The 27,876-nt window shown below is 40.6% G+C and overlaps 1 protein-coding gene across 3 annotated transcripts in view; it reads right to left on the bottom strand.

Moving 5' to 3' along the window:
- The window catches only part of PCSK5 (proprotein convertase subtilisin/kexin type 5), a 466,549-nt gene that overhangs the window by 85,060 nt on the left and 353,613 nt on the right, over positions 1–27,876 (bottom strand). For all 3 annotated transcript variants that reach the window (XM_053575543.1, XM_053575548.1, XM_053575551.1), the window contains exons 23-24: positions 25,657–25,863; positions 24,381–24,449 (exon numbers count right to left, since the gene is read on the bottom strand). In XM_053575543.1, coding sequence (XP_053431518.1) covers positions 24,381–24,449; positions 25,657–25,863 — 276 coding nt within the window. The remainder of the gene's footprint in view (positions 1–24,380; positions 24,450–25,656; positions 25,864–27,876) is intronic.

The following is a 27,876-nucleotide window of genomic DNA, read 5'->3' as shown; positions in this document are numbered from 1 at the left end:
CAACGCTGGGCTTGAACCCACCACCCCCAGTATATGGGGCTGGCGCCCTACTCCTTGAGCCACGGGCGCTGCCCAATACACACCCACTTTAAAAGACCATATTCTTTAGGCTTAGTATGCTATTCAAGACCATTGACCCTTCCACTGGTTAGCAAAAGCCCACATCACATCTTCAGTTAAAGAATGTCTATCCAAGCCACAGCCCTTGGGACACTTTGGCTAGGATTTGTGCCAACAGTTTATCCAAATCATTCAGTTAAGAATGCTCCATCCCCTACATCAGGGGTCCCCAGGATATTTAATCATTGCAATTTTAATTTCAAGACCTCGCTCTGAATATCAAATCTATCCAGGGTACTGTGCCAAACTTGAACTGCCTGGAGCAAAACAGAACACTCCTTTAGTCTCTGAAATAGTGTCCAGTGTGGTAGGAGCCAGTCCGGGGAAGCCAAAGAGACTGGGTGTGCAGTCCTACCCAAATCATATTTTTTATTACTTCTCCATTCAGAAAGATAAGGGAAGGTTACCAAAAGCATAACCTTACATTTCCTCGCTGTTAGCTGCATTTCACATTCTCAGCATCCAGGGAAACTCTCCATTTAAATATATTGTTGGAAAAAAAGGAAAACCAAGACAACATACATTTATCTCTCTTGCTGTTTAAACAGAAATAAAACTGCTGAAAAACAGAACTTATTCTTCAACAGACATATTTTCTGGTCATTACTTTTTGCCCAAATTGCTAGTTTGTGGGAATAAACTAGGACTTGTGTAAACAAGTCCTGTTATCTGGAAAAAAAAAAAAAAATCTAAGAGCTATCTCGCAAGATTTGCTTTAAAAGAAAAAGAGAGAGTTGCTCATATTTTTAAAAAGAAATACTGAAAGACTCTCCCTATTCATCATCAGGCGTATTTTAAAGAAGTGATGTTTTCTTTTGTGTATATTCAAGTCACTATGGCAACCGGATCACTTTCTATTCATAAATTAGGAGGCGCCAGCCAGAGAATCTATCCTTTCCCCCCCTCCCCAGGTTTGGAGCTCTTGCCTCATGCTTTACCTCTTTTAAAGCTTCACAGATTTTGGAAATAGTTTTCTTCAAAACTGTTTCTCTTGATCTGAGAGTTTTGCTGTGCTCGGTGTATTATTTATTGCTACACATTTTCTCCTCTGTGTTATTTGACGGCTTCTGTAGAATACTAGTACGTTTTGATTGCTCCTTTCTCTGTACTTCTGTACTTTTATTGCTTACAGCTCTGGGAGGTTTTGCTAAGCCTCCAGAGTTGTTTGGTAAATTATACAGAAACTCTTTACTTGGTCTTCCTTATGTATACCACTGGCTGGAAATGCTGTGTAGTTAAAAACAGAGTTTTGTTTCCTTTAATGTTCTTTGAAAACTTCTCCTCCTTTTCAAAAGTCAGCAATCCTCTTTCAATTTTCATCAGTAACACTTGGATCTGCTGAAACTGGGAGGAGTGATCAGCACATTCTTTATCATTTGGTAGCCTGTGGGCCTCGGTGATCATCTTTTCTGGAGTAAGTACACTGACTCCGAGCATTTGGTTTGGACGTCAATTGTTGGATGGCTCTGAACATTGTACAAAATCAGAGGAAGAGATATTGGAGAGTGCCAGGAGTCCAGAAGTGGCAACTGGGACCTGGTTTGCAGAAATGATTTGTTTGGCCTGTATAGACAGTGTTCAAACTATATTTAAAGAAATTAAAATGATTCTCATAAAACTTGGGTTACTTCATGTTTTGCGCTCAGGGCTAGCTTGCAAGTGTTTTCTCTAGATGGGGATACCCCTGTGGGACTCTGTACTCACTTGGCCCTGCAGGTGGCTCTTGACCACCGTACCTACCTGGCACCTGCAGACGTTAGAATCTAGAGCTCTTGATCTTGTTTGGCTTCTATCCCCTTCCCAAGTTTTACAGATAAAGAAACTGAGACCTAGAAATTTTTAGGGACTTGACCAAAACCAAACAGAGATTTTGAGACCACCAAGAACTGAGAACCTGAATTTGAGAACCAAATCCAATTTTATCAACCATCATCCCAGTGCTTCTCTTCCCTTGAAGATCAAAACTATATCTTCTAACATCTCTTTAGCTTCCAGATGAGGGACACACTAGGTAATCAGGAAATCTGTTTTAAACTGACTATCACTGAAAACTATTCAAATCCGTGCAGCTGACCCCCAGGCAATAAGACAGCACCTCTGTCACTGTGGGCCTTTAAAAAAACATACTGTATAATTTTGAATAAGAAGGGAATTATGATTCAGGTATAGAGAGACACGTCACCCGGCGATAAGCAACTCTGTGTGTGTATGTGTGAGGTAGCATGGGGCCAGAGAAGGGGAATGACCCTTTCAGCACATTCTTTTCCTAAACTGGCAACTTTTCAAGATTTTTCAATTAGCAATGTGTTCATCTGAGCACTATGAGCACAAAGCCGATTTATCTGGAGAAGGTAGTGAAAGATCAGAAACACAGTTGAACCTTCATGGTTGATCACCTCCCCACAGGGACCACCTCCTTAAGGTTGGCCTAATTTTGATAGACTGGATGTGGACCACACGTACATATCAGCACAGTAGACCTAGTTCCTTATGTTGACCATCTCCATATGTGAATCACCTTTGGGTGGTCAACTTATAGAAGGTCTACTGTATTTTTATGTTATTTGCTCCCCCACCTGTGTTAGTACAGTTTCAGGAAGGCAAGCTCACAAGCATGTGAGTGGTGTGTGTGTGTACACACTCACAAGCACATATGTGGGTTTGATAAAGGTGGACAATGCATTACTGAACAGAAAAAGGCAATGCTCCCCAGGTTTGGAGAGCCGTTTCTCCTTATACCCACTCCCAAAGAGAACAAAAATTAGTAAATAAATCTTGGTCGCTTTGATGCCACGGTAAATAAAAAGAAAAAATTGGCCACAAACAAGGACTCAGGCTGTGGTAATACTTAATCTAAATGATTCATGGGGAAATAAACCCATTATAATAATAAAAATAAGAGCTCAGCACTTGCCAATTGGGCAGGCCACCACTGAGATATTATGTCTTGCTGTGCCGAGAGATGCTCTACTATCATGCCCACAATGGCCTTAATGCAGGCTTTGTGAAAACAGAGAAAAGATTCCAGAGAACAGCCAAATATCCATTCTCTACAAAGCCAAGCTCTTCTTCCTAATGAACCTCATGTGACCATTCTAAGAGCATTCCAGTGGCACTTAGGTCTCAAGACAAGAGGGATTTCACAGTATGACTGAATCTACACAATAACACATAAAGCAGAATTCAGGCTAACAATTATCTGCTGAATTTGGGGAAGAGCTTTGCTCCACAGTGAAATACCATTAAATTGGCCGCTTATCTGCTATATGATTCTTTTGGATAATTGCTGGCTATCTCTCCCTTTCATTGCAGTTTTACAGGCCTGATTGTTTTGTGAAAGCTCTTCTATTTTCCTTCTTTATGGCATGAGCACACCCCAGAACCAGTTTGCAGGGTTCACTTAAAATAAGAGCTCCGTTTTATAAGGCTGGCCACTTGGCAGTCTGCTCGGATGCCTCTCTCAGACTCCACAAAGACTCTTTCTCCACATCTATTGTTCTTCCCGGCCTTTCACAGCCCCCCGGGGCCTTCATTCATATTGGCAGGTGATAAGCTATTTTCAAGTCTTGTAATGGTAGTAATTTAGCATTTTTCCTTATTAGCACCTCTGAATGGGGAAGGTGCAGCGGAAGCTACTAACTGGTCTATGCCCTTTTTTTTTCTGGGTTCAGTGCTTTTGTGCTCCAGATGAGCTGTGTTGTTGTCCAAAGGGATTCGATGAAAGAACACCTACCCATCTTTCTAATGGTCACAAATTACTTGGATGATAACGCTCAGCCTTTCTTTGCTTTAAGAGAAGCCACTGGCCTCTAGGAGAGCCATTGTTAGGTTCATTCCTGGAGCTTGAGACACTATTGAATGAGAGATGCCCGTGTGGCTGGCTAAGTGCGTGAGTGTTCATTCTTGGTGATGAGGCAATTTTCCAAAGTGTCGATCCATTTTAGAAATCTCCAGTGTTTCTAAGAAGCTTGGCACCGATGGAAGAAGGACACACTTGAACACAGAAGGCACATATATTTTGGAGTGTGCTTGAAAGGGAACGGGATTCAGTTTCCATAAAAACACCACTATGAACACCAATGTTCTTTATCAACGCTATGAAAATGAAAAGGCTTATTCTGCAGTGGGAATTAAGTAGGCACATATTTAGAAATGTTTGGCGACACCTGTGATTTACCCAAACCACCATGATATCTAGGCCTATTATTGCCAATTATGTCTATGTGTAGTAAGTACATGTAATTATTTTTACAATGGATAATTAACTACATTCATCTAACAGTTTTGCTGACAGCTTTGTCACCTTTTTGAGGCACTATATCTATTTAGCCTATTAGGTGAATATTTCTAAGCACTGTGCTAGCAATACTGTGTCTAAGAACTAAAACTAATGGATTACTTGAAAATTGTACTGTCTTTGACCAGGGCTTCCATTTAATGCATCTAAGAAGTTTAAAGAATTTTCTGTCTTTATACTAGTTTCAAAAAGTATGCATTCTAAAAGTCCAAAAGATAGGCAGGCATGATAAGATAGGTGTCAGATGGAATTATAAATCAGGAGGAAAACATGTAGTTTAAATGGGCATCAAGAACCAACCAGTCTTTCTCTTCACAGGATTGTAAACTAGGCTATTTTTTAAAAACTTTAAAAAAAAAACTTGAAAATTACAGAAAAGTTACAAGATTAAAACATTTACAGTTTACTCAGATTTACCTATTATTAATATTTTGCTGTATTTGCTTTATAATTTGCTCACTTGCTCTTACTTTCTGTGAACCTATATGTATGTGTGTGTGTGTATATATATATATATATATATATACCCCATTTTCTCGAAAATAAGACATCCTCCAAAAATAAGACCTACTTACAGGAAAGATAAGACGTCCCCTGAAAATAAGACCTAGCGCATCTTTGGGAGCATACCTTAAAATAAGACACTGTCTTATTTTCGGGGAAACAGGGTATATATATATATATATATATATATATATGTAATATATGCATTGTATTTTTTTCCTGAACCCTATGAAAGTATGATGCATACTTGTAGTCTTTTACCCCTAAACATTTCAGTGAGAATTTCCAAAGAACAAGTACCTTCTCTTATAAAACCACAAGTGAGTCATAACTTCAGAAAATTTCAACTTCCGGCAATTTCATGTTAATAAATACATTTATTTACTCTACTGTCCATATTTCATTTCTTTTCAGTTGACCCAATAATGTTCCATAGGGATCTGTTCTAGGATCACGTATTGTATTTAGTCATTTGTCTCTATAGTTTCCTCTGATCTGGAACACTTTCCTGACACTTCCTTGACTTGGGTGACACTGATGTTTTTTAAAAGGGAACAGTCTACTTTTTAATGGCATGTTTCTCGTCTAGGATTTGCCTGATATTTCCTAGGAGGTTAAGTGTCCTCAGCCAAAACGCTGTGTGGGTCGTGCCCTTCGTAAAATCTCATCTCAGGAAGCAGCCAGCGTCTCTCTGTTCCTCTTTAGAACTGTTAATCTGTGCTCTTGGTTTCGCCTCTCCAAAAATTTCTTCTCACTTCAATCCTGGATCCTGAAGGTGGTTCAGACAATTAGGAAGCAGCTCAGGAGAGGCAGGAAGTAGAATTTCAAAATTCAGAGTTGAGCAGTAAGGTAGGAAGAGGTTTTCAAGATAATAAAACAATATTCATAAATACACCATTTATAAGAAATACATTTATTGAGCCCTTCCCATGTGCCAAGCACTTCATTAGACAGTTTAAGTGCTGTATTAGTTTTCTATTGCTGCTATCACACATTACCACACATTTAGCAGCTTAAAATATAAAAATGTATTATTTTACAGTTCTGTTGGCTGTAAATCTGGGTGAAAATCAAAGTGGCAACAGGGCTAGGTTCCTTTCTGGAGGTTCTGGGAGAGTCTGATGCAATCTTTGCTCATCTGAATTGTGGCAGAACTCAGTTCCTTGCAGTTGTAGGCCTGAGATAACTCTTTCTTTTCTGGCTACCAGCTGAGGGCTGTCCCCAGCTTTGAGAGGCCTCCTGCACTCCTTGGCTTGGTGGGGACGGTGGGGGGACTACCTCCTGGCAGCTTCAAGGCTAGCAATGATGGTCTCTCTTCTTTTGTCTCATCTCTCGCTCTCTGACTGCAGCTGGAAACAATCTATCCTGAGGTAAAAGCTATGTTGATTGGTTTGATCTAACCATGTCAGATTGTATAAAAAAAAAATCAGCACATTGTACCCCACATATGCATAAATGTATTCATTATCTATGTGTATTTGACTTAAAAAGAAAAAAAAAAAAGACTTGTGTGCTTAGACTCGGTCCACTTGGATAATGCAGGATAATCTCCCTATCTCAGGAACCTTTAACTTTAGTCACATCTTCAAAGTTCCTTTTGCCATGTTAAGCTAGGTTCTGGGGATTAGGGCATGAGCATTTGGGGGTGAAGGCATTACTCTGCTTACCACAGATGGCTCATTTCATTTAATATCCCTGCACATGCTGTGAGGTAGGTCCTGACATATTCCCCCATTTATACCAGGAGACTCAGCTTGATGAATTTCTTTCTTTCTTTCTTTCTTTTTTTTTAGAGACAGAGTCTCACTTTATCACCCTTGGTAGAGTGCTGTGGTGTCACAGCTTACAGCAACCTCCAACTCCTGGGCTTGGGGGATTCTCTTGCTTCAGCCTCCTGAGTAGCTGGGACTATAGGCGCCTGCCACAACGCCCGGCTATTTTTTTGTTACAGTTTGGTCGGGGCCAGGTTTGAACCTGCCACCCTTGGTATATGGGACAGGTGCCCTACCCACTGAGCCACAGGTGCCTCCCGATTGATGAATTTCTTATAAGCATACAACTGGCCCCTGAAAGCTGGGCCAGGATTACCTTCCAGCCACAGGATTTATCTAACCCTTCATTAAAACTAAAATGTAAAGGTTAAATTTAACATTTTACTTCACAAATCAAAAACTCAAAAATATGAAAGCAATGTTATGGGAGAGAGAAAGGGTATCACAGAAGGGAGGAGGCAGACCACTGCTCTGACCTCGCCCCCCTCCTCCCAGATGAGAACATGAGGTCTGGAGACCAGTGCAAAACACCTTCCCTGGGGTGAGTTAGGAGCCTGTCTCTTCAGGGTCCTTTCCAATCATTCACCACAGATTTATTTGTTAGCACACTTCCATGCATTTGTTCAAACAATCTGGATTGAACACTTACCTGTGGTAAGCATGGTTCAAGGTACTGATGACACAACGGAAAATAGAACAGATTAAGCCTCTGCCTGCCTAGATGTTACATTTTAAGTGAGGAAAGAGATATAGCACACTAATTTTAAGTCAACATAATATTAAAATGTCAGATAACTATATATGGTCTGCTAGAATTAAAATGGAGCAATCGGTGTATGTGTAGACAGAGAGAGAGAGAGAGGCTAAATTGGGTCCATCTAAAAAGAGATGCAATAACAGGAAAGATCCAGCCATATGAATTCTTGGGAAGAACACTCCAGGTAGAGGGAAGAGTTTGTGCAGTGCCCTGGAGTAAGAATAGGCTGGAAGCAAATCAAGACCAGGACCTTCCAGAGTAGCTGGACAGTAAGGGCAAGTGAGAGAAGGGACGGAGACGATGCACTAGAGATGTCTCAGAGACCAAAGTTAATAAAGCTCTTTTGATTAAAGCACACAGATGTCAGTTGTCAAGCAATGTCTACCAGTCCTAGCTTAAGCCAGATATAGAATTCTCTAGCAAAGGATCACTGGCTTCTTGGCAGAGCAAAAGCATAATGTCCTATCAGATGAGGTGTTCATTAATTGGGCAGGGCTCTGATGCTTTTCCAGTTACTTGCTAAGTTCCCAGGTGGTCCATCCCATTAATGCACATTTGGCATTTAATGTGACAGTTGGACAATGGCTTTGGGTAACTGTCATTAGCCATGTGTACCATGGTAAAGTTAAGCTGTTACCGACTTCATGGTTCTGATTTGCATTTCAGTATTCGAGGGGGGTAATTATCATACTCAATCCCAAGAAATAATTGACATTTTATCTTTAAAATCTCAGTAGGTCAAACTTCCCATTTGTAAAACTTTCCAGTTGCTCCTTTGCCGAGCACATAAAACGAATTTACTTCTCAACTGAGACCTCGTATGCCAAATTTTTACAGCCTTAAATATAGTATTTTATCACTGCTATAAATGGTTCTTGACTCACCTCCCACAGACCCTTGAGTGCTGAAGGCAAGAGGCCTGCCTAATTCACTTGTTTCAATTTGTGTAAGATTTGTAAGTTGAAGCCAGGTCATTTGGATGATATTTCAAATGTACAGGCTGCATTTCTGTTAAACACAATAAATCTGCAATTTTACAATTGGCTTGGGCAGCTAGCATGATTGCACACTGCTCTCCAATAAGCACCCCTTCAAAACAACTTCCTTTTTCTTTCAAGACTCACCTCTGAACCTGGCTCAAGGGCTCAATGTCATCATTCAAATGTTGGGGTTACGGTAATCGGGAATCTATAATTTTAGGTTGATTTATTTTTCTAGAGGAACATCCAGTTTTCTAGCAATTATTTGAGGGCATAAAATTCCATCTTGATGACAAATCAAGCTGTGAGCTCTTCCTGGTCCAAATCAGAGACTGGAGAGATTGGGGATCTTTTCTACTCCACCATTTGCATCTCCAGATTATACTTGTCATCTCTCTGTAGGCAATACCACATGTGTTCTTGGATTTGTTCTTGCCCTGATGATCTGATTGAGTGGGGATTTCTCTCCGAGTGCTCTTGGGGGCTTCCTGTCCATTGAGGCTGAGAGGTAGACATTTCTGGGATACCTGCCTGGTTCACGTAAAACATTTTTCACTTGTTTCATCTAATGGCGGATAGTTTATAGCTAGTTAGAACACACCATCTTTATGGACAAGATATGGAAAAAAAAAAAGTAAAGTTGGCTGTTGCAGATGGCGATAGGCACAGCTGGGAAGAAGAAAGTTTTGATATTCCCAGTTCATCATCAGCGAGAACATGACAAGGTATTTGGAAATGTCAGCACGGACACCCCTTGCCTTTGAACTTTGGGCATTTGGCCAGTGGGTGATAAGGAGGCATAGCCCTGCCCGGATCCCGTCTCCAGCCTGCTGTACTGTTGAGTGTGGGTCTGCAGTCTGCTCCTAATGCCCTGGGCTGGCTCATTGTGCTAGAAGCTGAGCTGAAGGCTGTTGGGAGAGCTATAGCCAAGGTTTCCCTGGTGGGGGTTGCAGGGAGACTTTGTGGAAAGAATGAGTCTGGACTCCTACCAAATGACCCTCCTGTTGTCTTTTGGAAAGCAGGAAGTTCAGGCTTCAGAGGCTCAGAGGCAATTTACTGACACTCTTCACTGGCCCAGCTCTCGGTGGGAGGCCGCCTATTGAGCAGCTGGGTATCGCTGTGCAGACGCTCCCGCCTCAGCCACCCTCAGCTTCTCTCCATGCTGGCAGCTGCTCTGTGACTTAAATCAGTTTTTTTCTCCTCAACTGGTAGAACTTGAAGCTCTTGCTACCATCTGGTAGAGGAGTATGAAATGGCAGTCTGGCTGTGGCATAGGGAGATGGAGAGTGGGCAGGGGAGAGGAGGACAGCTAGCAACAGGCACAGATATTTACTGAGTGCCTACCCATGACAGGCACCACGCTAGGTGCTGGGACACAGTGGTGCCCAGGTTAGACACGTGGACTGGGATACACCAACGAGCTCCTCAATGATGGCAGATAAGATGTGAAGGAAAAAGGGTTGAAATGAGAAGAAAACAAATTAAACTTTATTTGGGTGTTAATAACAGAGCCTCTTGGTTCTTCTCTCTTCAAGAGTTCAAGGTATGATCGTCTTTCTAGGTCTCACTGTAATCTCTAGAGCCCTATTAGGAAACACAAGGAAGGCAACTACGTCATGTTTTCCTTGATAATACAGGATAGAATGATTAAAAGAAAAAGTTCATGGGACTTCCCTACAATTTTCACTGTGGCAGGGGAGGATGAAGATGAGATGATTTTCGATTTCATTTCTACAGTTCTGTTAAACCAGATAAAACCTAACCATCTGAAGTTCTGGTCATTACCGCTGGGCTCATTATTATTTTTGCTCATGTTTGATAGACAGATATGAACTGGAGTCTTGGTTGCCTAAGGATTTCAGGAACACCAAGGCTATTTCACAAAAGGGAAGTAATTTGACAATGGTTTCCCAGCTTTTTATTCTTAAACATGTGAAAGCATTCCTGTGGGTTTCTAGATTCTCCTGCCAAGGTGATCCCTCTACCCCAACTGGCCCCCGTCTCCAGTCACTGGAAGTTTATTTTACTTTATTTTTTTTTTTTAGAGACAGAGTCTTAACTTTGTTGCCCTCAGTAGAGTGCCATGGCATCACAGCTCATAGCGACCTTCAGCTCTTGGGCTTAGGTGATTCTCTTACTCAGCCTCCCGAGTAGCTGGGACTACAGGCGCCCGCCACAACACCTGGCTATTTTTTTGTTGCAGTTTGGCCGGGGCTGGGTTCAAACCTGCCACCCTCGGCATATGGGGCGGGCACCCTACCCACTGAGCCACAGGTGCCGCCCAATCACTGGAAGTTTAAAGTCCCAGACGCCACACTGCTTTGGGGACTGGCAGTCTTCTGAATTTACTGACACTCTTGTGTCAGTGTGTGTTGGGCTCAACCACAGTCTGTGCTTTTGTTTAACAAGGTTTGTTTTGGAAGCACTTGGCTCAGTTCTCCTGCAAGCATACGTGATCCAGACAGACTTGGCGCTCACAGCTCAACTTCACAGGTCAGTTACACAAGTAGGAAGAACTTTGACTATACCCAGCTCAGGGGGAAAAGAGCGTAATAAGACCAAGAGCCAGTATGATGAGCTAATTGCTCCAGAATTGAACTTAGGATACCTCTGCAGAGTGCGAGCTTGAACGTAGCGAGGGAAACGTCAGGAGACACAACTAGGGAACAGAGAATGCAACCAAGAATAAAGCGAGTACAGCAGCTCGCCCTTTCCACAATCTTCATCGACATGCTTGATTCTAGGAAAGTAGTATATGACTGCAGGCTGCTCTGGGAAAAAGAGAAAATATTTGGATGGGCCATAGGTTTGGAGCTAGATAGTCCTAAGTTTTAGTTTGGCCCTAAGACTTACTAGCTATGTATCATAATTTTGGGCGAATGACATAAACTCCTTGGGCATTGGTTTTCTCATTTGAACAGAGAGGGTTACATTGAGAATTGAGAGATTATGTTTGTAAAGTGCCTAGCTGAGCAATTTAGTATGGAATGAACAATGAATTATAATTAATAGAATGTATCGAGGTTGCTGTGAGCTGTGTGAGGCCACGGCACTCTACTGAGGGCCATAAAGTGAGACTCTGTCTCTACCAAAAAAAAAAAGAAATCTTAAATAGAATGTATCTGTTTCTGTTGCAGCTTCCATCCTCAACAGAGTGTTTTAAATATAATGTTGAAGTTACCCACTTATATTGCTATCCTGATCAGTGGTTTTCAACTCTGAAGGCACATTAGAATCAGAGAATTTTTAAGATGTATTGATGCCAGCAGGGCACGATGGCTCATGCCTGTAATCCTACCACTCTGGGAGGCCGAGGTGGGTGGGTAGCTTGAGCTCACGGGTTCAAGACCAGCCTGAGCACATATTGAGACCCCATCTCTACTAAAAATAGAAAAAACCGAGGCAAGAGGATTGCTTGAGCCCAAATTGGAGGTTGCTATGAGCTGTGATGCCACGGTACTCTACCCAGGACAACAGCTTGAGACTCTGTCTCAAAAAAAAAAAAGAAGTATTGATGCCTATACCTCACTCCAGACCAATTAAATCAGGAATATTGGGAGTAGGATGCATTTTATTTATTTATCTATTTATTTATTCATTTTATTTTATTTTGAGACAGAGTCTCAAGCTGTCACCCTGGGTAGAGTGCTGTAGCATCACAGCTCACAGCAACCTCAAACTCTTGGGCTTAAGCAGAGTTTAATTCTCTTAAGAGAATTCTCTTGCCTCAGCCTCCCAAGTAGCTGGGACTATAGGTAACTGCCACCAAGCCTGCCTATTTTTTTGGTTGTAGTTGTCATTGCTGTTTGGCAGGCCCAGGTGTGGCTGGCAACCTAGCTGCTGAGCTCAGGTGCCGAGCCAGGGAGTGGCTACATTTTACATCTCAGGTGATTCAAAGGTGCACTGAGAGCTAAGAACCACTGGCCTGTCTCATTTATATGCGAGCCCCTCGAGGGCAAATAGTAAGTTTTATTCATATTTATAACCTCTTACCTAGCTTGACATAGATGCTGAGTAAACATTTCTCAAAGCCAACTCAAAAACTAAGAGAAAGTTATCTAAATCCCCAAGACTTGTTTAAGAGACAGCAGCCCATTGTTGTTCTCATAGTGGGGAATTGGAAGACTGGGGAAAGAAGAGTCAAAGTCCTTTTAGCTGACAGCCCACCGTCAACTACATGTTACCATCACTGGTCCTCTTTTTCTTTCTTTCTTTTTTTTTTTTGTAGAGACAGAGTCTCACTGTACCGCCCTCGGGTAGAGTGCCGTGGCGTCACATGGCTCACAGCAACCTCTAACTCTTGGGCTTACGCGATTCTCTTGCCTCAGCCTCCCGAGCAGCTGGGACTACAGGTGCCCGCCACAACGCCCGGCTATTTTTTTTTTGTTGTTGCAGTTTGGCCGGGGCTGGGTTTGAACCTGCCACCCTCGGCATAGGGGGCCGGCACCCTACTCACTGAGCCACAGGCGCCTCCCACTGGTCCTCTTTTTCACTCATCAGTTGTCAGAGATCAAACAAGTGAGATAGCAGGATACTTGGGAAATCCATCTATTTTTTAAAACATTAGTGACTTCGTCAAAAGAATTTTTTTTGAGAGAAGGAAAAAATTATACATAGCGGTTGGGTGCAGTGGCTCATGCCTATAGTCCCAGCACTTTGGGAGGCCGAGGTGGGAGGATCGTTTTAAGGCCAGGAGTTTTAAAACAGCCTTGGCAAAACAGCAAGACCCTATCTCTACCCCCTCCCCAAAAATTAATTAGGTGAGTATGGTAGCATGCATTTGTAGTCACAGCTATTCAGGAGACTGAGCTAGGAGGATCACTTGAGCCCACAAGTTGGAGGTTGCAGTGAGCAATGATAGTGCCACTGCACTCTACTGGGATGACAGAGCAAGACCTTGTCACATTAAAAAAAAAAAGGTGAGACACTACCAATGTAAGATAATAGACAAGTTCACAGAAGGGAGAAATCATTTAGCAAAGCTGAAAGGGCACATACTTTGTAACTATTTAATGTACAAATGTAATATATTCATAATAGTTCTAGTCATTACCACGGTGAGATTGTTACCATTTTTTGTTTTTTACAATTATTAGTTTCTCCCTCTTTTTCAGACACTTGGTAAAACTATACCTCTCCACTCTGAACATGATCACATGACTTATTCTGGCCAAAAACATATGAATAGGAGGTACAAGTGCCATATCCCAGTGAAACCTGTCAGAGCCAGCATGTGCTTTGCCTCTGCCGTAAAAGACGATTCCTACACGGAGAACCCTGAGAAGCAGAGCTCTCAGTGATTATGTAGCCAGAGAGAGAAGTAATCCCACGAGGTTTGAAGCCATTGAGAATTGGAGGTTGTCTGTTATAGCAACAACAGAGCTTCGAAGCCAACTACTTCCTCTGTAAAGATAGATTCAACAAAGTTATGCAAAGATTGCTCAGAAATGGCATTTCTGATCTACTCTCTCACATCCCATATGCCTGAAACTGGTCAAATTTCAATGATCCTCTAATCTTCAGTTTCCCTATCTGTACAAATAAATCGTTGGATTGTGGATGTGAAAACACATCCTCTACATTAAGTGTTTAGCAGGATGCATAGTGAATGGAGATGCTTGATAAATATTAGGTTATTTCGCCCTATTATTTGTGGAAGAAACTGAAGAAATGTCGGGAAAATAAAAAGCATGCAGTACAAAAAGTGTGCACTTGTGAACTGAATTAATGAAGAAAGCCAGGAGAGTTGGGGACAATGAAACTGCCTTAACAACAGCAAATTCTTCCAACTTTGTGTCCTCTTTTTAAAAAAATTTGCATCTCCTTAACCTCCAATATGAAATGTGGTATCATTTAGATAAGAAGGACGCAGGGAGGTCCTGATGAGTAAAAAATACCATCAGTTTAAGATATTTCTTAAGACATCACTATTTAATAGCACTTGCTCATTTCTCTTTTCTTCAGCAAATTCATAATAGTGCAATTCATGGGTGGAGCCTGTGGCTCAAGGAGTAGGGCCCCGGCCCCATATGCCGGAGGTGGTGAGTTCAAGCCCAGCCTCAGCCAAAAACTGCAAAAAAAAAAATAGTGCAATTCATATTCTAATCCTTTCCTTGGAAGCTGGCTCAGTATTTGGCCTTTTAAAGAAAAGAGGCCTCCTTAATGTCTTTCTTCCATCCATCCAGGGAGGTGCTAATTGGTAGCCACCCGGGTCACTGCATGATGGTTGACTAGACTGGGGGGGATGTAGTACGTCCCTGAAAGAAAGGTTCTTTATGAGTGCTGAGTTCCAGTTTTGAAATCTGCAACTTCCTCCCAACTTGAAGGAGACAGCATGCTAGTATAATTTTTTTTTTCTGTGATGCCTTTGGTTTGGAAGGTACCAACACTGTCTGACCAACCTGTTCTCATTCCCCTGAAATTATATGGAAAGGGCCCAATGGGAGATCTGGGTAGAAGTGAAACAGTAACCTATAACTACAGTATTTGATTTGAAAACCCTTCATATCTGCTCCATTAAAAAACGAAAGGGTGGAATTCACGTCTCAAATGTCTCTAATACTTTTTCTTTTATACACGAGGGTCTCTCTCCTTACAGAAAGATAGAGTAGCAAGAGTAAATGAGGTGAGTTTGCTAATTTCTGGATCATGAAGTTTGAATTTAATGCTGGTTAGCATGGAGGAAAGAGGGGTGTCTCCTGCCAATTACACTCTTAAAATAGAACCCACTTTCTCAGAGAGCAAAAGAATGCCTTGTGGAGGTGATGAAACCCAAGGGAGGTAAAGTGTGTGTGTGTGTGTGGGGGTGGGGGGCTGGGGCTGAGAATGTGCTCACTCCTCAATAGGTCTTGCTGCTGTGGGGCTACCGTCTATCTGCTTTCTCCCATCTCAGAACCTTCCAGATGTAGGCCCTGAAGGCTGACTTCTCTGGGTGAACAGAGGCCCCAAGTCAATTTTGCATGACTGTGATGAACAGTTGTACTGTTTGGTGAATTCAGCTTTGTTACTGGGCATAAAGCAGTGGCCAGCTGAGTGCAATGGCTACAATGTGTGCAACTATAAGGCAGAATGTAAGGCTTTCTTTTATCTTTTTTATTATTGAAAAAAGCATAACATTCTGCTCTAGAAGCCGAAGGGAAGACCACTAGGTAGTATGGTGAGAGTGTAGCAAAATGCATGCATTTTGGTCTTGGGCTCCCTAGGTTTGGTTTATTGAAACATAATTTCCAGAGTGTGACATTTGCCCTCTTATGTGTATAGTTCTATGAATTTTGACAAATGCATACAGTTACATAATCTCCCCAACCATCAAAATATAGGACAATTCCAACACCCCAAGTACTTCCCTCATGCCCTTCCTCTTGATGACAATGTGATTATTGTTAGCTAAACATCTAAATCATTTAGATTTCCTTAGTTTTTATCTAGGGTCTTTTTTTCTAGTTCAGGATCCCATCTGAGGTCCCATGTTATGCTTACTCATCATGTCTCCTTAGGCGCCTCTTGGCTGTGACAGTTTTTCACACTTTACTTGTTTGATGAATTTGACAGTTGGAGGAATACTAATCAGACATCTTATAAACTATTCCTCTATTGGGATTTGTCTAATATTTTTATCATGATTAGACTGGAGTCATGGGGTCATGGTTTTTAGATGGAAAGACCACAGAGGGAAAGTGCCCTTCTCATACTTTATAGCAAGGATACAGACAGCAAATGTGATTTATTACTGTTGATGCCCACCTCGATCACCTGGACAAGGTAGTGTTTGTCAGGCTTCTCCACTGTAAAGCCCTTCTCCCCTCACTCTTCCTATGCTGTGCTCTTGGGAGAAAGTCATTACACACCACCCAGGCTTAAGGAGCAGACAGTAATGCTCCCTTTTCTCAAGAGAGGGGTATTTAAATAAGTTTTTAAATACCATGAAAGATTTACCTCCTGTTCCCTATTTATTTATTTGAGCACTTATTTAAGTCTGCATGAACTTATGGATATTTATTTTATACTTTACAATATAACCTAATATTATTTTAGTTATAGCTCAAATTGTTTCAGCTTTAGCCATTGGGAACTCATTCAATAGGCTCTTGTGCCCCTTTGTTTCTTTGACATACCCCCATCATTGCTGAGTTTCTTTCTTTAAACACTTTCCTTATTTCTTCTTCCCTGTTTTTTTTAGTTACAGGGTCTCACTCTGTGGCCCACGTTGGAATGAAGTGGCGTGATCAAAACTCACTGTAGCCTTACACTCCTGAGCTCAAGTCATCCTCTGGCCTTGACCTCCTGAAGTGTTGGGATTATTGGCATGAGTCACAATGTGTGATCCATGAAGTATTTTTTAAAAATTCATTTTAAAATAAATTTTCAAATTTATGGAAGGGTCGAGATTGTAGTACAATAAACAACTTTGTATGATTTACCTGGATCCTTTTCTTCTGAACCATTTGAGAAGAAGAAATGTGTACATATTTCAAAAAATTATGTGTACATCATAGATATGTACATTTTCACTCACCAATTAAAAATAAATTTAAAAGCTACATTGTGTACTTTAAGTATATGGAATTTTTTTTTTTTTTTTGAGATAGAGTCTCATTCTGTTGCCCTAGAGAGTGCTGTGGCATCATAACTCACAACAACCTCAAACTCTTGGGTTAAAGTTATCCTTTTGCTTCAGCCTCCCAAGTAGCTGGGACTACAGGCACCTGTTACAATGTAGAGCTATTTTTTAGAGATGGGGTTTCACTCTTGCTCAGGCTGGTCTTGAACTCCTGAACTCAAGCAATCCACCTGCCTCAGTCTCCCAGAGTGCTAGGATTATAGACATGAGCCACTGCGCCCAGCTGTATATATAATTTTTATTTGTCAATTATACCATGATAAAGCTGGGGGGGGGGGAAGGAAAAAATCCAAATAAACATCCAAATACCCCTCAAATAAGTATTTAAGTATTTTCTTGGTTGTTTTATCTCTTTATTCTTTTATTTAATTCTCTTATTTTCACCCCCCTCTCCCCCCCCCGCAAAATTGAATTTTCTTTAAGGGTGCAGGGCAGCTGTTTTATAGAAAGTCCACATTATGGATTTATCTTGTGATTATCTTCAAGCTAAGTTAGGTTTTCTCAACCTTAGTATTATTACCGTTTTGAACCAGGTGACTCTTTGTTGTGAGGGGCCAGCCCCTGCATTGCAGAATGTGTGGCAGCATCCTTGACCTCTACCTGCTAGATGCAAGTAAAAACCGCCCAGTAATGACAATCAAAAATGTTTCAAAACATTGACAAATGTCCCATGGGGGCATAATTGCTTTCAGTTAAAAATCACTGATCTAGACACTTCAGTCAAGGATACTAGGTCACATTACGTACTTGTTAAAGCATCAAAACAGGGGCCAAATAAATTCAGGTCGCCTGGAACTAATAACAGTGATTCTAAGTGTAATAACTTGTTTAGGTTGATAATCAGCAAATCTCTCCATTGTAATTAACTGTTAATTGTGGTGGCACTTTGAGTCTGTGCAATTATCCTGTCCCCCAACAATTTTCCACCTAATGAGTTTAACCTCCACTGATGCTTTTATGATTCTCCCTTGAGGCAATATACTAGGGGACACAAAATGATACACTTCTAACTCTTCCCTTTACATAGGTGCCAGCTGAAATTTTTCTGAAAATAAGAGGTTTTCCTTTTCTTCTACTTCCCTCCCTCTTACATTTCCTTCTTTAAAGATCACCATTGATGCACAGATTCTCATTAAGTTCTTTAAATGCTCAGATTGTCCCGAATTTGACTAGTGGAAGCCTATTCACACTAGTTGTTGTGTCACTTGTTATGAACATACAAAAACTTACCTGATTCAAATCAAAACTATGTAAAAAAAGACTTACATAGTAGAGAAGTCTTACTCACTTTCCCTGTACCCCTTGCTCTGCTTGCTCTACAGGTAACTGTTTTTATTAGCTCCTTGTTATCTTGCTTTTGTTCGTTTCTTTTTGCAAAAATAAGTTAAAAATGTAGATGCACACATCCACATTTTACTTCACCATTTTTCTACCCCAAAAGGAGAAAACTGATTATACTTTTTGCACCTTGCCTTCTACCTAACAGTGTTTCATGAAATCGCTATCAGTTCTCATACATCTTTTTGCTCTTTTAAAGGCTACAAAGTACTCCCTTGTGTGCAGTGCCTTAATTATTCTACCAGCCTTTTATGAACAGGCATTTTGATTGTTTCCAATAGTTTGCTGCCAGAAATAATAGCACAATGAATAGCCCTGTGAATGTGCTATATTGAATTTGTGAATGTGGTAAATTCAGGGTAAATTCCTGGAAGTGTTGTGGGGTCCAAGGGCAAACACACATGTAGCTGTGTCATACGTCCTGCCCAATTTCCTTCAGCAGTTGTCACACCATTCTGTGTCCCCAGTAGCAGGAAATAAGTGTGTTTGCTTTTCTGCATCTTTGCATGTAGAGCTTATAAGCTTTTGAATTTTTGCCAATCCGATAGGTGAGAAATAACATCTCATGGTAGTTTTAATTTGTGTTTCCCATATAATGAACCAGCAACTTTGCTTATGTATTAAGGCCATTTGTTTCATGTGATTTTTAAAAATCCAACTCTTTCCTCATTATTTCCTGGTTATCACCTTAGATCAGGCTGCTTTTACTTTATGTCTGGATTTCTGTAATCATCTTCTAGGTGGTTTCTTTCCTACCATCCCTCTCCCTTCTAATTACCCTGAATACAGTCAACACATTCATAGTAATCAAATTCATCTTAAAACACCTCTTCGAAACACTGTCTCTCCCCCACTCTTGCTAAAGAAACTTCAATTACGCCTTGTTAGCCACAGACTACTTTTAAACTCATGAGTCTGGAATTTAAGATTTGGTTTTCAACACTTGTCCAAATTTCTCTTTGCTATTCCCTTATAATTTACTTATTTCTTCCACAGAGTTTGTACACTCTTTGTCCTAAATCTGTGGCAGAAATTCTTCCCTCCAGCTTTTTCCTCCTGCCATTTTCCAGGTTGAAAGATCCTTCACAGGGCCATGCTTCCCTCTTCTCTGCCTACGTTCCCTGGAGATTCTCCAGCTCATCTCCAGTCCCATTTTCGTGGAAGTCTTTCTCAACCACTTCAGTGTCCAGAGGGTTTCCCCTTTTCTAAAATTCTGTTGGTGCATATATTTGTTTCCTTATTTGGTACTTCACGTATATGACCTTTTAATGTTTTTCTTTTTCTTTCTTTCGTTTTTTTTTTTGCAATTTTTTAAATTTTAAAAATTTGTGGGTTTTTTTTTTTTTTTTTTGTAGAGACAGAGTCTCACTTTATCACACCCGGTAGAGTGCCATGGCGTCACACAGCTCACAGCAACCTCCAACTCCTGGGCTGAGGTGATTGTCTCGCCTCTGCCTCCAGAGGAATTGGGACTATAAGTGCCCGCCACAATCCCTGGCTATTTTTTTTATTGCAGGGCTGGGTTTGAACCCACCACCCTTGGTATATGGGGCTGGTCCCCTACCCACTGAGCCATAGGCGCCGCCCAAAAATTTGTGTGTTTTTTTCCCCAAGAGTCAGAATAGTCATTTCGGTAGGCAAATGTTAATGTGTTTTCATTACCATTTTCTGAGTTAAGATACAGGCACATTAACCACGACTTTTACTGAAGAGACAAGGAAGTAAAGCAATTTTATGCAATTTGATTAAAATTAATCAACTTGATGGTGATGTAGGTGTGGACTCCAAATCCTGAATTATATTAATAGTTAAAGTATTGTATCTATTACTACATTCCCTGAAATAAAACAAAAAAGGGTGCCTCAAAACAATACTCTCTTTACTGCTCCCTTTAATTAGGGAAGAGATACAATTTAGAACACATAGATTTACCTTGATTAAAATTTCCAATTGAAATATTGGTTAGGAAGACAAAAAAAAAATCTAACACATAAATACTCAAGGAGCAAAATGGTATTATACAAAATGTATGTATTTGTTTACAGCCTGATTAAAAAAAAAGAGAAAAATCTAACCCTAATAATGAAAACAGCCTTGTTTCATTCCAGAGTATCAAATTCAATATCTTCCTCCAGACAAAACAATCACGTATGGTCATGTGTTTAATTTTCTGTCCCTTTTTGGTAATCATTGCTCGGAATGACAAACAGCTAGATCCACCTAGGAACTGGAAGAGATGCCAGTCAATCTGGAAGTTGAGATTTTTCTTATTCGGTGTAAAAGATATCTATTAATCAATTGCACACTAAATATATGGAAAGGAATACAAAACTCAGGAAAAAATCCCAAATTGCCAAAAAAATAATTATTACATAATTTAGATAAAATGTCTTGAAAAGACTGATTTCATTTTTCTCTACGTCCCCTAGAGATTGTGTAGACCTGGTCCGAAGATGAATCTGTACTATTAAAATGGAATAAAGCTAAGTCCGCTCTAAAGGATGGTATCCCTTTGCACAAGAAGAGCCTCAGAGAAATCTACAATAAATTATTCACATCTTTTAAAGTTTATAATCATCTTATTAAAATTATAAAATGTATTAAACCATGTCCTGTTCAAATCTGCCTTATAGTTCTAACTTTTCATGAAAAATCACTTATTTTTATATTACATGATTGATTTTCTCTTCTTTCTGGCCCATAGGCAAAGTTTAATTGGAGAAAGCATCAGAACTAAGTCCCTGGGTATCCTGAGCCATGTATCTTTGCTTTGAATTTAGGTGATTCTCAAATTCAACTCAACAAACATTTATACTTTAATTGTGCATTTATTATATCCTTGGCACACTGAGAGTTCTTGTGGGATCAGAGCATGTAAGTTACAGAGCCTGTGCTTAAGTAGTTTAGTGTCTAAGCAGAAAGGTATGTACACACCACATTTTCCACTAGTCACCTGTAAAAACTATTAACATTGGTCTATAAATAGAGGGAAACAAAAAGGGGAAAAATTTATTCTATTGGAAAGATCAATAAAGGGTTCAGAGATAAGATGATCATTAAATTCAGTCAAGTCAATCCAGAATACAGAAGCCCCAATACATACAGATTTTATAAATTAAGAGAGATTTTAGAATTTTAAAAGAGAAATTAGCAGCATTTAAAATATGCCTGTCACCCATTCCAGAGAGCCCCCTTTGTACCTGTCTCTACTGTGGCAGATTATCTCATCAAAGGCGCCATTGCAGATGTGTCACTTATAACAAAGAAGGCTGTACATCTGGGTCTGAGCCATAGCGCCCTTGGATGCCCAGTGCCTGGACACACACTTGGCACACAGTACACACAGTCCTTAGAGGAGCTAATGCACTGAATATTTTGATAGTACTTTGTAATGTGAATCAAACTTTCTAATTTATCTCTGTTTGCAAGTGGTGGATTCTTTGGGATTTTGAGTACCCTGGTGGCCGGCGTATGCCATATGATTCATTTTCCAGTGGCTTCCCCTTGGTCTCATCTTTGGCTGGGTCAAGGTGAGGTGGGGACAGATCCGTAGCGATCATGGTTGTCTTGTCATCATTTCCACCCCAATGTTAAGACCCTCACTCATCCTGAATGAGTTCATACACATTCACACATTCCTTTCAAGATGTCTTGAAGATATGGAAGGGACGCCTTCTCTAGGCTTAACTTGTGGGGTGGACTTGTCCCAATGCCATCACTGAGCAGAGCCAATAGGGCTCAGGTTTAAGATCTCAGGTTTAGGGTCACACACATCCGTGCACAAGCAGATGCACACACGTGTACACACACACCCCCTGCCATGATGTGGAAAGACATCAGCATGGGCACACAACATAAAGCCACCTATTACAAATGGCACACGAACTTTATGGGCACCCTGTATTAACAGCAAAAGGAGACCACAGAAGTTACCTAGGATGTGAGACCTAATGGAAAAACCATAGTCTGAAATGGGCAAAAAGGGAAATCGAGATATCTGTAGGTAATCATGATCACGGAGCCAAAAAGAAATAAAAACGATAGTCCAAACATTAATCATTACTCTCTGCAAAAATCATCTCCTATCACTTCACAAAGACACAAAGAATCTGCCTTTATTTGTTACTTTAGTAACTTTTATTACTTTTGTCTAGGTTTATTCTTTGCTTCTCAGGTAATCAATATTTTACCATTAAATCTCTGATTCTAAATGTTACCTTCTTCTAAAGTATTCGTTAACGTTATTATTATATTTTATTGTCTAGCAATATATGCACAATTTTATCATGGAATATAATAGGGGAATATAATATAAGTTTCTAGACACTGTATTTTGTAGTTACATGTATTATAAAAAACACATCTTTTTCATTTAAGGCAAAAAGAGGCATACTAACCACTAAATAAATTATAATTCTTTGTAATACTTAAGAATTTATTTCAAAAAATAAATTTTAAGAGAGAAGATTTGGAATGACCCTAACATAAAGAAATGATAAATGTTTGAGACGATGGCTACCCCAGTTATCCTAATTCAATCATTACATGCTGTATGCATATATCAAAAATCACATGTCCCCCATTAATATGTACAACTTTTAAGTATGAATAAAATAGAATTAATAAAATCCAATAAGTAAGGCCAATGAAAGTCTACTTTATTCTGGCACAATATAACCTCTCACAACTCTGTGCGTGATCTACAGAACGACAACATCAGGCAACTCGTTAGGAAGGACAGTTCTCCAGCCCAACAGCAACTGGTGGGTCAGAATCTGCATTATAACAAATTCCTCATATGATCTGTGTGCACAGTGAAGTTTTAGAAACACTAGTCAATCACAGCATTCATAGAAGCTCCACGAAGAGCAACTATTCCATGAACCTTTACTTATTCTGAGTTTCCTTTCAAAGATTCCACATGCTAATTATTTTCTATATTTTGCCTAAACTTATGTTAAGATACAATCCCAGAATTTGATGACCTCCCTGTTTTTCATTTTATAGCCAATCTGATGGTGCTGTGTGTTACAAATTGAGTGGAGCCTATCACCGGCTCCACTCGCGAGAACTAGGCATGTGAGAGGGGGAATAATGGAGGAACTGATCTGAATTAAAGAATGATATAAAGGGCTCGGCGCCTGTTGCACAGTGGTTATGGTGCCAGCCACATACACTGAGGCTGGTGGGTTCGAGCCCAGCCAGGGCCAGCTAAACAACAATGACAACTACAACCAAAAAAAAAAAAAAAAGCCGGGCATTGTGACAGGCGCCTGTAGACCCGGCTACTTGGGAGGCTGAGGCAAGAGATTCGCCTAAGCCCAAGAGTTTCAGGTTGCTGTGAGCTATGACACCATAGGCCATAGTATTCTACTGAGGGCAACAAGTGAGACTCTGTCTCAAAAACAAAAAACAAACAAACAAAAACAAAGGAATGATATAGAGGACTCAAAGTGCTTTCATTGTGTGATGAGGATTTAAACTCCACTGTCCCCACTATGCTTTACTCTCTAAGGACTGTCTTAGGCTCTAAGCAACAGGGTCACTTTTATAAAGGAAATTCCCTGATCTCTATACCCACCAGCTTTTGTGTTTTAATCAGGCATTTCTTGGCTTGAGTTTATTCATTGTTCAAGTTCAAAATTTGTCACCTTGAAAAGCTAAGAAGAAGCTGAGTCCCCTGGTCCTTTGAAACGTGGTCATTGTTAGATATCCCCTGCCGACTAGATAACAACCAGAGGGAAGGGTGCCACCATCTCCTTTCCTAAACTCGAGCTGAAGAAAGACAAGAGAGTTTTCTGTTGCCTCAAAAGCAAGCGCCTTGTTACCATGACCTTCTTTGTATTGGAGCAAGCCTCCTTAATGGATTTGATGGAGACACTGATTCTGACAGCAATGAAAACAGTCCCTGCTGAAGCAGTAACAGGCTGAGAAAGTGCGGGGAAGGACACGGCTACTTGAACTCTTTAAGTAACCAAGGAAGAGGACATACCTGAGCTGCACCCCAGACATCCCTCTTCACAAGGCACACATCCTTCATAGTCCGGGTCTTGGACTTCACCTACACAATATGAGGAGTGAAAAATAGAAATCATTTCTACTCTAATGAGTAGAGACACATTAATTGCTATAAAAATACGTTGGTGTGTAGCTTATTTTAAAATAAACCTCAGAGCAATTATGAAGCCTAAAACCATCCTTGAGCATATGCGTGGCTTCCACATTTTTATCTCTTTCTATTAATTTAATAGATTGTATCAGTTTACTTGGGGACAAACAGAGCCAAATTGAACTCTATGCCAATTCTGAAGTCAAGGTGGTAGATTTTATTTATTAAAAAATCTGGGAAAATGCTTCTGGGAAAATGGGATTGAGTGTGTACATGGATGGGTTCTCTCTCTCTTTTTATCTGTCCTACTAAATATTTTTTAAAAAAGTTTTAAATCTTTTATCACATTGCTAAATATCAAGGAGAGACAGAAATGAATAATATCTTTCTTTCCTTTTTTCTTTTTTTTTGTTTGGCGGGCCCCGGCCCAGTTCGAACCCACCAGCCCCAGTGCACAGGCCGGTGCCCTAACCCCTGAGCTACGGGAATGTGTTGTAATAATTCTAAAAAGGTCCTGGAACTCTTTTCTGCACCAGTAAGGCATAATTCTGATTCAGAGCAGAGCGACAGTCTGTGGCTTTATTACACAGAAGAGAGCCATAATTGTGTATTGTTTTTAAAGTTCCCTCTTCCAATATGAGATAAGAAACTGGGCAATAACAGTAACACATATGAGTCACAAAGACTACAGTATTTTCAAGTAGTTTTGGGCAGGCTGATTCTTTCTTGCTTCTCACAACAACTCTATTTTGGAACTAGGCTCTCCTTTCACAAATGAAGACACTAGGCGGGGGCAGTGTCTTTTGTTTTGCCCAGGGTCCTATATCTAGTAACTGGGAAGAAGAAAAGTGTTGGTCAGAACTTTAGATTTCTAATCTAATTTTTCCACAATCTCCGCTTCCCTAATTCAAGACGACATCTATCTGATTAACTGCACTCCTGTGACCTTGGATAGGGTCTAGGGAAGCCTTGAGAAAGGATGTGTGGGGAAAGAGAGGGGGGCAGGTACTACTGTCCCCACTTGACATACAGAGTCACGCAAAGTCATCCCAAGCACTGACACTAAAGCCACAGAGGCAATTCCATTCTCCAGAACATGCAGGATATAACCCCTCCTCCCACCTCCGGGGGCTGGGCAGGGGCCCCAGAGCAGGATCACCTTGTCCACACTCTAACTTCTGGCAGGTGTGGTTGGTGGACACAACGAAGTAGCCAGCCCTGCATCTCACGCAGACATGTGGGCTGGGGCAAAGCTCACAGTTGTCCGGGCAGGGCAGGCAGCTGTGCCCCTTGGCAAGGTAGTGACCTGCTGGGCAGCTCTCTCGACACTCTCCCTGGTACAGGAAGTACTCTCGGCCACGCTTGTCTGAACAGTGAGAGGGCCAACAAAAAGAGAGAAAATGTGCAATATTAGCCTTGAAGCTAGTAAATTGTAAACCATTGTATTGAAAAAAGATATGAGTGAGTACTTTTGCTCTTGGGGGAACAGGAATATAAGAATGGATATAATGAAAAGTATAATATCTATATGTTTGTAGTTGAAGACTTTTCCTTGCAGGGAATGATTTTCTAATTTTTTATATATTTGAATGAACAGCAACTACTATCTGGGATAACATTGCAAAACCACAAGCCATGCTCTGTGAATAACTACAATTCAAAATGTCTTTAACTTTCCCCAGGGCTCCTTTTGGTATCTGTGAAAGCTCTCAGACTTGGGGGCTATGGAGATCCCATGATAATAAACAGATGCTTAATGATACACACATTTTATGAAAGTGCAGTCTTTTAAAATGATTTTGAGTTATCAAAATCATAGCCTTGTATCACCACCTAAGTTCAGCCCATTCCCAGCGGGGCAGCCTTGCTGAAGCCCTAGACCAAGCACCCCTCTTTGACTCCTTTACATGCCTTCCTGAGGGTTCCTTCACTTACAAACAAACAACTCTGAGGTTAATATAGGTGCAGCTAGAGTACTTCCGCTCTCCTAGAGTTTTTATGGAGGGTGTACTCCAGATAGCCTTCTTCTCTAAATCAGATTTCCTGCATGTTGCTGCCTCAGAAGAGCAGCTGATCTGTGTTACCCAGAACCAGCAAACTCTAGTGTTCACTTGTCATGCGATCTACCACATGAAAGTCCAAAACCAATCTCCCAGATGCAAGGCTGCAGCATTTGTGGATAAAGACAGAACTAACCCCATGTTGCAAGTGCAGAAACTGAGAGTCAATTTCACGTTTGATTAAATCACAGGAAACTGTTGATATTTGACTATTTTTTAGCCTGTAAATATGGTCCTTTCATATGGCTTACTGTAATATGTGTATTTGTTGAATGATTGAGTAAATGAATTCATATTTGGCAATATTCATTTTTCCTCCTATATCCCATAGGGTCAGCAATCATAAAATAAAAATGAATGATGACGGGCTCAGATATCAGAGGAAATGTTCTTTAATCCCATTTTTATTGTTTAGACAATAAAACTTTATTATATGAACTTCTTTGGGTATCATAATTTAAGGTTAAAGGTCAGAGATTTGAGGGGTCTAAGTTTTTTAAATACATGAACCATGCACAGCGAGTTTGCATACATGCCTTGACCATGGGCAGCTTTTTTGGTCCCCACACATTTGGTCCAGGATTATGTCAAGATCTGGTCATATAACTAATAGCCTGAGTACTATGCCAAGTCAATTAGTTATAGACAATCATTTGGATAGCCCAGAGACTTGAATACCATGCATAAATCTTTGGCTGTTTTCCCAGGGTCTCCACTTTTAAATTACTACAATAGTTATGTAGGAGAAAGTGGTTCTAGTAGTAGAAGAGTAGATATTTTTGTTAGACCCCCAAATCTTTCATGGAATAACATGAGACAGGAGTGCAAATTCTAGGAGCTCTGAAAGAGATTCATCCTGGCTTTTGTTTATTCTGAAGAGTAATTAACTATGACCAGAGCATTTCTTGGCATCTGATTTTGTTAGAAGAGAAGGTGGACCTGCATGAAGGCATTGGATGTCTGCAGCAGGAAAGGGAGCCTGAGGGTTGAAGGCCCAAAGGGAAAAGGACTGCTAGAAAGAATGAAAGAAAGGCTGAGGGACTCTGAAAATAAACTTGATGAAGGTTACTTCAACGTCTTGAATGGTAGCTGTTGTGTTATAGGTCAAATTTAGCTTTAGGTTCAGTTTGGTACAGGATAAATCTGGAAGAGAATTTCCAACATAGCTGAGGGTTCACATTTCCAAAAGGATTCATACCTAAACTGCAATGAAGTTAAAATTAAAATAGGGGCACAATCTCTACAAACGGGTGGTAAAGGCTTATGAGGGTACATGGGACTTTCCAGCTGAAGGATCATTGGCCTCTTTTTAAAGCTTC

Source organism: Nycticebus coucang, chromosome 2, assembly GCF_027406575.1.
Source record: "Nycticebus coucang isolate mNycCou1 chromosome 2, mNycCou1.pri, whole genome shotgun sequence".
Classification (NCBI taxonomy): Eukaryota; Metazoa; Chordata; class Mammalia; order Primates; family Lorisidae; genus Nycticebus; species Nycticebus coucang.
This window is presented reverse-complemented; position numbering and strand designations above follow the sequence as displayed.